Below are 11,727 nucleotides of genomic sequence, written 5' to 3'. Positions count from 1 at the left end.
TTGAACGTGTTCGTTCCATGTCTCGACGCATACTGCATCTAGTAGATGCAAGTGCAGGGATTCGTTAAGCTCGGCAACTTGGTTTGATTAGCGGATTTAGTGCTAGAAATAGACTACAATCCACTGTAGCTGCCTTTTCAGGTCCCTGAAGATCTGGGTCATTTATGATTGGATGTGCATTAGAAATTGTACATGTATATCGTACATAGTGTAAATGTACGTAATCTCAGCTCAAGTAAGCTCCACCCTCAGCTTCCTACACATTCAAATTCCCAGGATGTTATATTTATACTATCTTATCTTCACCACTATTACTTCTATATTCACAAGGAACCATCATGACTGACTCCAATTTTTTATGATGTTGTCGCTTCCACCATGGCTTCAGAACCTCAAAGCGACAAGAGCTCGCTAAAGGCGTTCAGCACCGGGCCTTTCGTACTTCGTACTCTCTTCGCAGACGTTCCACTATCGGAAGATGGAACAAGGGACGATATAAAGATTAACTGTGTCGAATATTTAGGTGCGCATAAGATAGGACTCTTTCGTTTGTAGTGTAGTTTCTGTTAAGTCCAAGCCAGCTGATGCCCTCATCAGATAATCACTTATACGTAGGCACGTCCGACTCGGAACTCCTTCACTTCTTTCAGATACCCCCAGATCCTGCAGACAAATCGAGCGCCCCGACCTTCATCCTCGCCTCAAGGCTACGCCCTGCTTTCGCCGAATCAGCAGCAACATCCAATTCTACGAAACCTGGTGTTCAGCAAATACTATTACTGCCAACCGTCAACAAGGCTTGTATTTTATGTAACTGGACAGTCACCTTCTATTCGCTCCCAGAATTAAGCCCGGTCTTTGGCGGAACACAGGTCAAGAATTGTAATTGGGTAGGCGGAATAGACCTCAACGAATTGACTGCCAGCCAAGATGGACGAGAAGGGCCCACAGGCGTCACCATATTGCTGTCGCTTAATCGGAAGATCCAGGTGGTCAATATAGCTGATAGGGCTCATCCTATCAAGAAGATCGACTTTGCGGGAAGCACAATTTCCATAAGGAGAGACTCTATTGCTTGCGTAGCGGACTCTCGCAGCTATGCCTTACTCGAAATTAACCAACAATTGAAGATCCCCTTAATGTCTATATCATCACTCGATGAGGCCGAGCCAGGGAATATTATTGGCCAAGCCCAACATATCTCCGGAAGTTCAGGAGGTGGGTTAAATCGCAGCAATTCCTCTGCACAATCTCGCTCGCAGACTGAGAGTCCCGAACCTCCTACTCATAGGCGGGGAACGAGCTTAGGTGACTTCATCACGGGTGCCAATCGGAGACAGGAATCTCATGCTGCTGAGGGCGAGGAGCCAATCTCGCGACAACCAACTCCGTCTGAATTAACGGCGGGCCAATCTCCTCCTGAGGACTCAAATGTCCCAGCGTCGGATAGGGCCATAGAGGGCCAAACAGGCCGAATGGTTCCAACTTCTAGGCCTAAGCCGGGTCTTTTGAAACCGCTTATCGTATCTCCAACGCCAGAAGAGTTTCTGTTAGTCACAGGTACAGATCCGCTAGAGCCGGGCATTGGAATGTTTGTGAACCTAGATGGTGATCCAACAAGGCCTACCATTGAGTTTGATCGATATCCTAAGGGAATTGTCGTCGATGGAGGTCCTATAGATACATCCTCAACACGGGCGTCCCCCTCCCCAGAAGAGGAGGGGTTTGTCCTTGCGTCAATGGGGAGGGACTTCTCTGATGGTATTCATTATGGCCTTGAGATTCAACGTTGGGATACTGACGCAGCTGATGGCGATGTCTCAAAACATTGGCTCGAGCTTCCAAATGCTGACCCGGTTACCAACTCTGCGCATAACATAGGAATTCGATCATTGCGCGGGACAGATGATACACACTTCCCGGAAATTATCGACAAATTGTGTCGGCGGAGGTTTGCTCCGTTTTTATCAGATAACTCAAACGCTTCGACAATATCTCTACGAACTTGTGACTCTAGAACAGCCTCTTCTATAGAGAGGGTGTCTAAAGAGAGAGAGCTTTTTGATAGGGATACTGATTCTCAGAGTGAAGAATTCTTTCCCGATGGTTGGCAGGCGACACGTAACGCTGAAGAGGAAGATTATGCTCGCCGCCTCGCAGGAAGTACGGCTCGTTTGGCTGTGTGGTCTGGAAAGGATATATGGTGGGCTATTCGAAATCCGTTAATACTACGACTAGATGCACAGCTAGAAGCAACAATCCCGGCGTCGAAACAGGCATCTTCTAGGCGACAAGACTTATTCACTATCCTGAATTCCTTCCGAGGGCAGGACGCTAAATCAGAGTTGGAGTTTCTTACATTTAACTACATACGACAACGAGCAGGTATACTCTTATTAACGAGCTTCCTCAAGTCGGAAGATACCCCTTTCTCAGAATCAGAGCTCCGAGCCATGGAAGAGATCTTAATCGATAGCCTTCTTGATCCTCGAGTCGTTCTATCTCTTATACCTGGAGCTCGTAACGAGGTAATCGAGACAAAACGAGGCATCTGGATATTCGGAGGTGTCAAATCGACTGCTGAGGAATTCATCTCGAGTAGGGATTTCGATAAGGGCAACTCAACTATGAGCACATTACCACAGCCTGTACTGCATTTTCTTAAACGTTTTCTTGCCGCGTGGCGACGTAAGAAAGGCTTCGGTAGCATACCGGACGAAAGCGAGGTTTTCCGTACAGTTGATGCGGCTCTACTTGCCGTCCTCCTTGAGCTCGATCAACATTCGACCACAGGTCCAGCCAAAGCAAGGTCGATCCGTGCAGATTTATACGAGCTTGTAGATACGGGGGTCGATTGTTTCAACAGAGCAGAGACGTTGATTGAATCCTACCACCGTCTTTATGTGCTTAGTAGACTCTACCAGAGCCGTAAAATGGCAGGAGAGGTTTTAGCTACCTGGAAGCGCATCGTCGAAGGCGAGCGAGATGACGGGGGTGAATTAACCGATGGCGAGCAGCGAGTACGCGAATACCTCTCGAAGATTAGCAACCAAAGCCTGGTTCAGGAATATGGGATCTGGCTTGCGAATCGAAACCCGAAGCTTGGCGTTCAAATCTTTGCTGACGATAAAGGCCGCGCCCCGAAATTTGAGCCTACCCAGGTAATTCAACTCCTTAGAGAAGAGGCCCCGGGTGCGGTAAAGTATTATCTGGAGTACCTAGTGTTCGGCAAGGGCCACACTGTATACGCCAACGAGCTGATTATGTATTACTTGGATATTATGATCACTCGTTTTCGGACGTCGCCTGAAGCTCGAGATGTAGTAACGTCTACGTATACGGCATACCGTGCCCTACAACCTCCTAAACCCACGTACCGCCAATTCTTGACAGACAACGCTCCTGCTGATGACGAGGCATGGGTTAGTCGACTACGGCTCTTGCAGTTACTTGGTGGCAACCATGACTTTGATTTGGCAGTTATCAGGGGCCGAATCGCAAGTTTGAATACCGCAGCTGAAGACCTTCTTGTACCTGAGACCATAATACTCGACGGGCGAGAACGTAAACACGAAAATGCACTGCGCTTATTAGTCCACCATCTCGGAGATTATGATACGGCCGTAGCCTACTGTCTCCGCGGTGGCTCTAGCATCTACACTATCTACCAAGCCCAACAAAGCCAACCGCCTATAAACCCGGAGGCCCTTAAAGCGCCAACGCGCCGCGATAGTATGCCACCGACACAAGATCAGCAAGCCCGGCTTTTCCGCGCCTTGCTTGGCGAGTTCCTCAAACTAGAGGACGTCAGCGACCGTGTGGATCAGACGGGCTTGCTTTTGGAGAAGTTCGGAGGATTCTTCGACGTCAACGATGTCTTGTCAGTAATACCCGATAGCTGGAGCGTGGATTTGGTCGCGGGTTTCTTGGTGAAAGCACTCAGGCGGATCGTGGTCGAGAAGAACGAGACCACGGTGGCGAGGTCGCTCAGCTCGTCGCAGAACCTCCAGACACAACATGACTTGATCGTGCGGATCCAGGAGAAAGGGCCTAGCATTGAGACATAGGGGTAACGGTGTTCATATAATGGCTATGTTCTTTGGAACGTTGTTAGTTTCTTCGCGGGCACTTTGGTGTAATTGCTTAATGCGCCGTTCCGTGTATAATTTATACCCTATGTACATTTGAAATTCACTCAGCAAATTAAAAGCTTACTCTAGGTCTCTACTCTGCTTCACGTCGGTTTCTAGTTAAACTTGCGGCTTTGGTAGATGACATCAAATTAAGCCCCTATTCATTATTGATGAACAACATCGGTTTATTATTGTCATTAAGACATTGTTTCACTAAGAGTAGATGGCAATAGACATACATCATAAACGAGACCCCGAACTCCAATCGACGCCACGATGGACGACCAATCTAGATCTAGATTTCCCCGCTATGCAACCGGAATATCAACTCTCTAAGTCGCCGTAGTAAAGATGTCCATACGTACCTATACACCCCTCATTACCCCAGATATCTACCTACCTACCTACCTATCTAGCTAATAGCCACGCATAGTACTACTCACTGCACCTGCAAAATCTTGCTCTTCATCGCTTTTTGCCTTAGAAGACCTTCAACCCACTTATCCGCCTCCTCGAGCGCCTTGCGCGGCTGCCTCTTGCGCTTGAGCAAATACCCCTGTATCTGAGCAGGCGAGAACTCGCCGTCGGGGATTTTAGCGCCGAAGGCGGCTGCGACAGTGGGGAGCTCGGAGATAGATATGTCGAGGTCGGCGGATTGGGGGACCATGCCATTGGCGGTTATCTGCTGAGTCTTGTTCTCGGGAGTAGTAGTAGTAGCAGTAGCAGTAGTAGGGCGCCCCGGGTCCTCCTCGTACATGCGCATAAATAATTCCTGCGCTTGGTCCCGCGTCGCGTTCGCAAAGGCTACTTGCAGGTCTACTCTGCCTGGGCGGATCAATGCGTCGTCGAGTTGCTCGGGCGTGTTTGTCGTCATGATTAGTACGCGGCCTTCTTGGCTTGCTACGCCGTCGATGGCGTTGAGCAGGCCGGATAGGGAAATTCCGGCTTTTTGGTCGCTTTCGCCTTCTTTCTTGAGGGCGCGCGCTAGGTCGCTGACTTTCCAGTCGCGGGGGCCGGTGCCGTTAGGTTTGCTGGGTTTGCTGGGGATGGTGGCATCTTGGGGCTCGGGTTGCGAGATTTCGTCGTCGAATTGGTTGAGAGATGGACGGCGAAGTCCGGCTGTGTCGATGTCTGCCAGAAGTTATTAGTAGATAGTTTTGGTCGAGGGAAGATTTAGGAATTATGGCTTAGATATTTCAGGGGGTAAGGGGGATAGCAAGCATGAACTTCGAGGTTGCTGTTACTAGTATGACATACCTTCTAATAAGACAATGCAGCGGCGCGGGAGTGAGGCAAACAGTGCGCTTAAATCCTCCTCAGTCAAGCTAGGTTCGAGAAGCGATATTACGTGAATATCAAGACCGAAAATCCCGGCGAGAGCAAACGAGAGCGACGTCTTGCCCGTTCCTGGGGGTCCATGGAAAACTACATCAATAATAGTTAGTAAATGTTACTTTATTGAAGGGGTTTAGACGTATCTCAGGAGGATTAACTCCTAAGACAAGTCGAAAAATTGGAAAGGGGGTATTTAAAATACATACGATATCCTCTCCGTAGTGGTATCCCTCTATTTGAACTACATAATCAGGAGTCAGTAATTTATCTTTTTGGAATATTTAGCGAATAACCAGTGATTCAAGCTCATGTTTGAAGCATAGAAACGCCCGGTACATGCTAAAAGAGTAGTAAATAATAGTGGCTGTTACTTACTACCACTTTGGTGTCTCCGGATGCAGATACTCGTTAATATCTGCAAGAACCTGTAATTTCTGCTGCTCGTCTAGCACAACAGTTTTGATATCCCTGATAGGTCGATTCGCCACCTGATGCCAGCCGACGCGGCCCGCATACCGGCGAGAGGTATTGGTGCTGGGCCGCTTAACCGTGGTCCTGGCCTGATGGTCGCGGTAGTACTGCTCCTTGGCATGGGCTAGTAGCTGCTTGATAGGCTCTAAGTGTCACGCGTCAGCTCGTATGTGAGACGGGAGGGAATAATGACTGGGGGAGCTTACCCGGACTTCTCCAAAAGCAGGATATAATCAGGTCTTCCTGGTCCCGGAACATCTGTCCCGACATGCTGCTCTCGTCGAATATCGACTCCCGCTTGCGGTTCAACTGGAAGTACTGGCCACGCCACCAGAAGCTGTGTAGGCCGACAGCGGGACTGAAGAACGGTGGCTTGGAAGGGTGTTAGTATGTATGCACTGTGTGGTACTGGATAGAGGGAAATAAGAATAGCATAAAGGGAAGGGAATAATAAGAGGTATACTAACAGCTTTAGCTTCTTGGTTAGAAAAGTTAAGGTAACGACCGGACCGGTCTCTAGCCACGTTCGACGCATCCTCATCCCTCCAAACCCTCTTGCTCGCCGTCTCAGCGACTAGGTCCCGCGAATTCGCCATCCTAGGGTGTGTAGCGAGCCAGTCCATGAGATGGATGTAGATGTCGTCGTTATTCATGATGTGGACACTGCTCATGAAGTATCCGGTAATAGCCCGATAGAGAAACGAGTACACCTGACGAAGGACCTTGTTCAATGCCCAGATAACACCGACCATAGCTAATAGACTGGACGGCTCGAATCCTAACCAGCCCCCGATAAACCCGTAGATAGGCGCGAGCCCGCGGAGCCCGACGAGAGTCAGGATGCTCTCGACTGCTTTTGCATGATGCGTGTTATCGGCCGCCGAGGCGTTGCCGCCCGTATGCGATGTATTTGCGTTTATGCTCGGGAGCAAGCTGTGAAAGACAGCTCCGTAGTCCATGGTCTACCGTGATAGTTTATATCACATGTGGCGAATACCGGATATTAAAGAGCCAGTAGTTGATGGTTTATGGTATCCAAAGGGAGATCAGAACTTCTTATATAGAGGTTTAAATGTATAGATTAGTAGCCAGGGGTGGCAGAGTTGTCCATCAGAAGAGCCTCCTTAGTGTGGGTATAGGTAAATATTTAGAATTCATGTGGATGGTGAGTTGCATTAGTTAGGTAGACATCTACATATACGCAATCACTGGAGTCTACCTAAGCTATTTTGTGGCAAATATGCAATGTTTATTGGCTATCTTTTAGTCTGATACATACATATACGTATGTGTAAGTCGCCTGCCGGCTACCGAAGTATTCACATGTTGGGATTACATAGAAAGTCATATTTTATTTTTATAAATATGACTAACTCTACTTTTTATATGCTTGGTTTGGTTATCTGGCTTGTAGTGCTTATTCCTAGTCATTTATAGGGCAGGATCAGCGTAACTATGTTACGAAGCAGCAAGGAATTGTTTGTGATGTGATTATGAATCATGTCGTATAATATGTTTTTTTTTTTTCAGGTGACTCAAAGTTTTTGGGCTATAGCTGCAGCTGTCTATGCATAGGTATGGAGTATGTGGTAGTTAAGCTCTTTAATTAGTTACATATATAATCGGATAATATTAAGTTAGATGTATAGGTATGATTCATGCAAATAACCTTGGTTATCGTCTAAATGCTTGTCATATACATATTACTTACCGATGGAGTTAAATGATCATCCAATTGAATATACAGAGGTATTTACTTAGAAAATGCAAATTGTCTTTTCTTGCTTCATTTCTTACAATGTATACTATATATTACTCTCGTCACCCTCTTTTTTCTTATTCCAGTATCCCACTCCTGTCTAACCCACAAGCGGGTCTATAATGGATCTGTTAACTACCCAAGGTACCTAAAGTAGCCAAGGCCAACAAATCTACCGAAAGGTCCCTTGAACAAACATCAACTAGCTAAGGCAGCATCAGCGCTAGCAGACTCATAAAGTCCTAACAGCACAGCATCTCGTTCGGTGTCTCACGGTGGGTTGGATTAGAGTCTCGCTAACTTATCAACAGGTATTTTGATTGGAATAGGTATAAGTATAAAGAGAGCAACTAAGACTATCTTGAAATTGCACGTCCAGTATCCAATAACATATGCAGGTCTCTAGAATGTGCAGCCTCCCACATATATCCCCATACGATTATGTATGTTCCCAGCTGTTAGTGCTACAGGTGGGCTTCTAGTTCTAACGCTAGGCTAATATATAGGGTAGTTCAAAGATGCTGAGCCTCCCGACTCCATGATAGGTATTTAATGTCGCACAAGCAAGACGGCATGCACCATAATCTAACGTTTAAACAACCGAAGTAGAGCTGAGCGGGGCTCGGCCCGAGTCGATCATTGGTGTCGGGTCCTTATAAGGATATATCCGTCCTAGATATTACAAGACGTTCTAGAGCGTCGCCGCATTTCACGCAGTTAGTGTGGTATACAGTCTACGCTAATATTGATGAACCAACTAGCATATGAACTAGCATATGCCCGATAAATTTCTTGAGGATTTTGTGGCTGTTAAGGTAGGGTACAGTTTATATTGGATTTGGGGAATGTTGCAAAGAAGATACCCTCCTATACCTAAATAAGCCTATGAGCTGAACGAGTGGGAACAAACCTCACCTCACATGAGACCAACGATGCTGGTCCCGGAACCGATGCTTTACTTCTCTCTGCGGGTAATAATGGATATCCTAACACCCTAATCCGAGCAGAGTCCTTCAATTCGGCCATCGGTTGAGAGAATTCTCGTATCACCAGAGGCCGCAGAGCCTCATATCGGGTCGGAAGGAGAGAACGATATATGCTCGTGTCTGCATTAGGCCACATGTTCTCAAGCTGATACATTGTAGCCGAGGTCGTGCCGTTAATCCATCCCAATCCATTCAGCTTCGGATTCACCCTCAGACTGCATGTGATCCTCCAAGATGAGCGCTTCTCCCGATGACAGCATCTTCATAGGGGTATCTCCGCCCGTGATTAGGGCCTGGCCGTTGGTATCTACCTTCTTAGTGGTAGCCTGCCCAAGAAGATAGTCGACCGTGTATACGTTCTCGTCTGCTAATCGTTTAATTTCGTTTCGCATCCTTGTAACGGCTCTCGAGACGACCCTTAGCTCAACATCGACTTTACTTCGATTCGCCGTAAGCCAGGATCCATGCTTATCTACTAAGGCTTTGATCCATAGGAGACAAAACTCGATGTGGGGGGATTCTTCGGTCTGAGCTGCAACAAACCGTAATAGTCTTGCGACATATACAGTAGGGAACTGTTCCACCACCAATGGGATGTCCGTGTGCGGCACGGACTGAAATACCCTCTTAACCAAACCAGCTTCATTGAGGCGGAATGCCATGACAAGAGCTTTAAGGTAATCTTTTTCGTTTTCAAGAACAGTAAGAGTTGATGCTGGTGTAATTTCCATATTGAGGTCGAATGGATCGAACTGAAGCTCGTTATCTACGCTGTATATGAGAAGGCCCTCTGTAGATGCAGCACAAAATGAAGTACCGGCAGGTGAGAAGCCTACGCTAGTCACCCTCACTTCGGGTAGTTTCTTTCTTGCAGACGGATCCCCGCCTCGCTTCGAACCTGGTAATAGTTTATCTCGTCGAGCCTCGCGGTCCGAATGGTCTGCTTCGTCATCAAGCAACCCCTCCGGTCCCGCTTCTGTAAGCAACTTACTGTTCAAGAACTCTTGCGTTCCCGATAACGAAAGGTTGACACTGACAGTAAACTTTTTCAGTAGAACCATAGTGCTCACAGAATAGAGACAGATATATTTACTGTTTCCGGCTGCTAGAAGGCAACTTCCATCCGTGCTGTATCGTATAGTATTGAAACTCTTGGTGCCTGCAACGTTGGCGGCAGTTCTGCGGTCACTGACTTTCCGACCTCCTGACACATCTCGCCGGCCATCAAGGCCGGATACTTGCTCTGCATCTGAAACCGACCAGAATGATAATTGACCATCCAAAGTAGATATTGCGAGCTGTGCTGAGTCTGGCCGGACCGCAATATCGAGGACATCCGCCTGTAATTGTAGAGGCTCGCTAGTTTGTGTGCGACTGAATATTGACCACATCCTAGCCGTCCGATCCCAACTTCCACTGAATAGAATACTTCCATTCGGTGAAAATGCTAGCGAGCAGACAGGGCCTTCGTGACCGGATAACTGATCAAGCAATTGACCGGTCTGCACAGACCAAATATGAACATCGAACGAGTCTAGAGACCCTGCAGCGACCACTTCACCGCTCGGGTCGACTGCCATACAGGAAAAGGAAAGCCGGCTCGGTGCTGTAAATGTTCGAAAGTTTCGATACCTGATAAGATCCCAGGCCCGAATGGAACCGTCTAAACTCGAAGTAAATAACACATTACCCTTCTTTGCGAACTCACACGCAGTTACGCCACTTGTATGCTCAGTAAATGTCACTATACAGAATCCGGAATCAACATCCCAGACTTTGATTTTGCCATCGTCGGCGGTAGTGATGATGCGTTTCCCGTCGGGAGAATAAACCAGGGAATTCATGGAGTCGAAATGGCCTTGCTGTTTTAAAATATATGACTCGGATTGCCATTCCCAAACAAGGAGCTGGCCTAGCTTAGAAGCCCCAAAGGCCAGCCACTCTCCGCTCTTATTTATTGTGACGAAGTCAATTTCGTTCTGGGATATGCTAAGGGTATGAATCGTATTGAAATCAGGCATTTCGTATAAGCCGAATATTCCATTGGAGAAGCCAGCAACTAGGAGGTTTGACTCGGGATGGAAAGCGGCGCATCTAACATGGGCATTGTTCTGCATAAAGTAATGCCTCTGAACAACCCTCCAGCGCATACCGTCATTATCGGCGTCTTCCATATCTTCGTCCTCATCTATCGGCGGCGCATTAGGGTGCCTCGTAAATTGCCAATCAAAGACGGCGCCATCTTTGCTGACAGTGTATATCGTTTCTTGATCTTTCGAGAACCAAGCTCCAATCACAGCCTGCTTATGACCAGACAAGACTGTTGGGGTAAATCCTTCTTCCGCGTCCAAACTCCATACCCGGGCTGTCAGATCTTTGGAGGCAGTTAAAAAGAAGCGCGAATCGGCGGACCATTCAATATGGCGGACGTCATCGAAGTGGCCCATATGCGTATGATGTCGGATAAAAGGTGCAAACTCCAACTCTCCATCTGCGCTCGAGTCGGGAGTTGATGGAACTTGCCATACTTCCGTCTTTCGACCCAATCCTACAGCGAAGTGGCGCCCCGAAGGTGAAAAGGAGAGAGCCGTGACAGGAGATCGGAAAGAGAAGTGGTATAGAGAGATTCGTCGTGGGACGTTAGTCAGAATTGCATGGCCGTCTTCGTCAACGGAGAGTAGGAGATTGCCCCGCGGCGTCAAGCCAATCCTCGAGATGTTTTTCCTATGTGCGAAAGGAAGTGTGTATGATTTGTTACTATTAGGATAATGTAGTTAGGAATCATGTCTTTCTAAGCTGATAAAACTAAAATAAGACATACTCTACTAAGTTGAAAACAGTAACTCGGTTTCCCACAGGTGAGAACAAACATGTTCCATCAGGGCTGTATAAGAGATTGCCCTGGCAGTACACTGTCCCGAGGAGGTTGGAAAACTATTATGATGATTAGGATATATTTTGTAGCTTGTGAATTATATATGGAATTCTCACTTTAAAATCAGTCTTCATTGTCACGACATAATTAAAGGTAAACGACCTTGTT

At 47.3% G+C, this 11,727-nt stretch overlaps 3 protein-coding genes across 5 annotated transcripts; 1 reads left to right on the top strand and 2 right to left on the bottom strand.

Annotated features, from left to right (window-relative positions):
• Positions 1-378: 378 nt before the first annotated feature.
• GL218_01899 (Transforming growth factor-beta receptor-associated protein 1) lies at positions 379-4,067 on the top strand (the record flags this gene model as incomplete). Of its 2 annotated transcripts, XM_033578384.1 has the most annotated exons (2): positions 379-523; positions 598-4,067. In XM_033578384.1, the coding sequence occupies 2 exons, from the start codon at positions 379-381 to the stop codon at positions 4,065-4,067; spliced, it is 3,615 nt and encodes a 1,204-aa protein (XP_033438474.1). The 2 variants fall into 2 exon arrangements, with proteins under 2 accessions (XP_033438474.1, XP_033438475.1); XM_033578385.1 differs by lacking the exon at positions 379-523 and having other exon boundaries at positions 2,454-4,067.
• Positions 4,068-4,572: 505 nt separating this feature from the next.
• On the bottom strand, positions 4,573-6,898 carry GL218_01898 (putative mitochondrial chaperone BCS1-B; the record flags this gene model as incomplete). Its single annotated transcript, XM_033578383.1, has 6 exons — positions 4,573-5,264; positions 5,391-5,558; positions 5,675-5,709; positions 5,844-6,084; positions 6,146-6,311; positions 6,407-6,898. The coding sequence occupies 6 exons, from the start codon at positions 6,896-6,898 to the stop codon at positions 4,573-4,575; spliced, it is 1,794 nt and encodes a 597-aa protein (XP_033438473.1).
• A 1,959-nt stretch (positions 6,899-8,857) lies between these two features.
• Positions 8,858-11,693, bottom strand: GL218_01897 (Periodic tryptophan protein 2 like protein; the record flags this gene model as incomplete). 2 transcript variants are annotated; one of them, XM_033578382.1, is made up of 3 exons in its annotated part: positions 8,858-11,441; positions 11,506-11,618; positions 11,676-11,693. In XM_033578382.1, the coding sequence occupies 3 exons, from the start codon at positions 11,691-11,693 to the stop codon at positions 8,858-8,860; spliced, it is 2,715 nt and encodes a 904-aa protein (XP_033438481.1). The 2 variants fall into 2 exon arrangements, with proteins under 2 accessions (XP_033438481.1, XP_033438482.1); XM_033578381.1 differs by lacking the exons at positions 11,506-11,618; positions 11,676-11,693 and having other exon boundaries at positions 8,858-9,745.
• Positions 11,694-11,727: the final 34 nt, after the last annotated feature.

Source organism: Daldinia childiae (genome assembly GCF_008694065.1).
Source record: "Daldinia childiae strain JS-1345 chromosome Unknown Scaffold2, whole genome shotgun sequence".
Taxonomy (NCBI): domain Eukaryota; kingdom Fungi; phylum Ascomycota; class Sordariomycetes; order Xylariales; family Hypoxylaceae; genus Daldinia; species Daldinia childiae.
The sequence above is the reverse complement of the archived record's forward strand: the minus strand, read 5'-3'. Positions and strand labels throughout refer to the sequence as shown.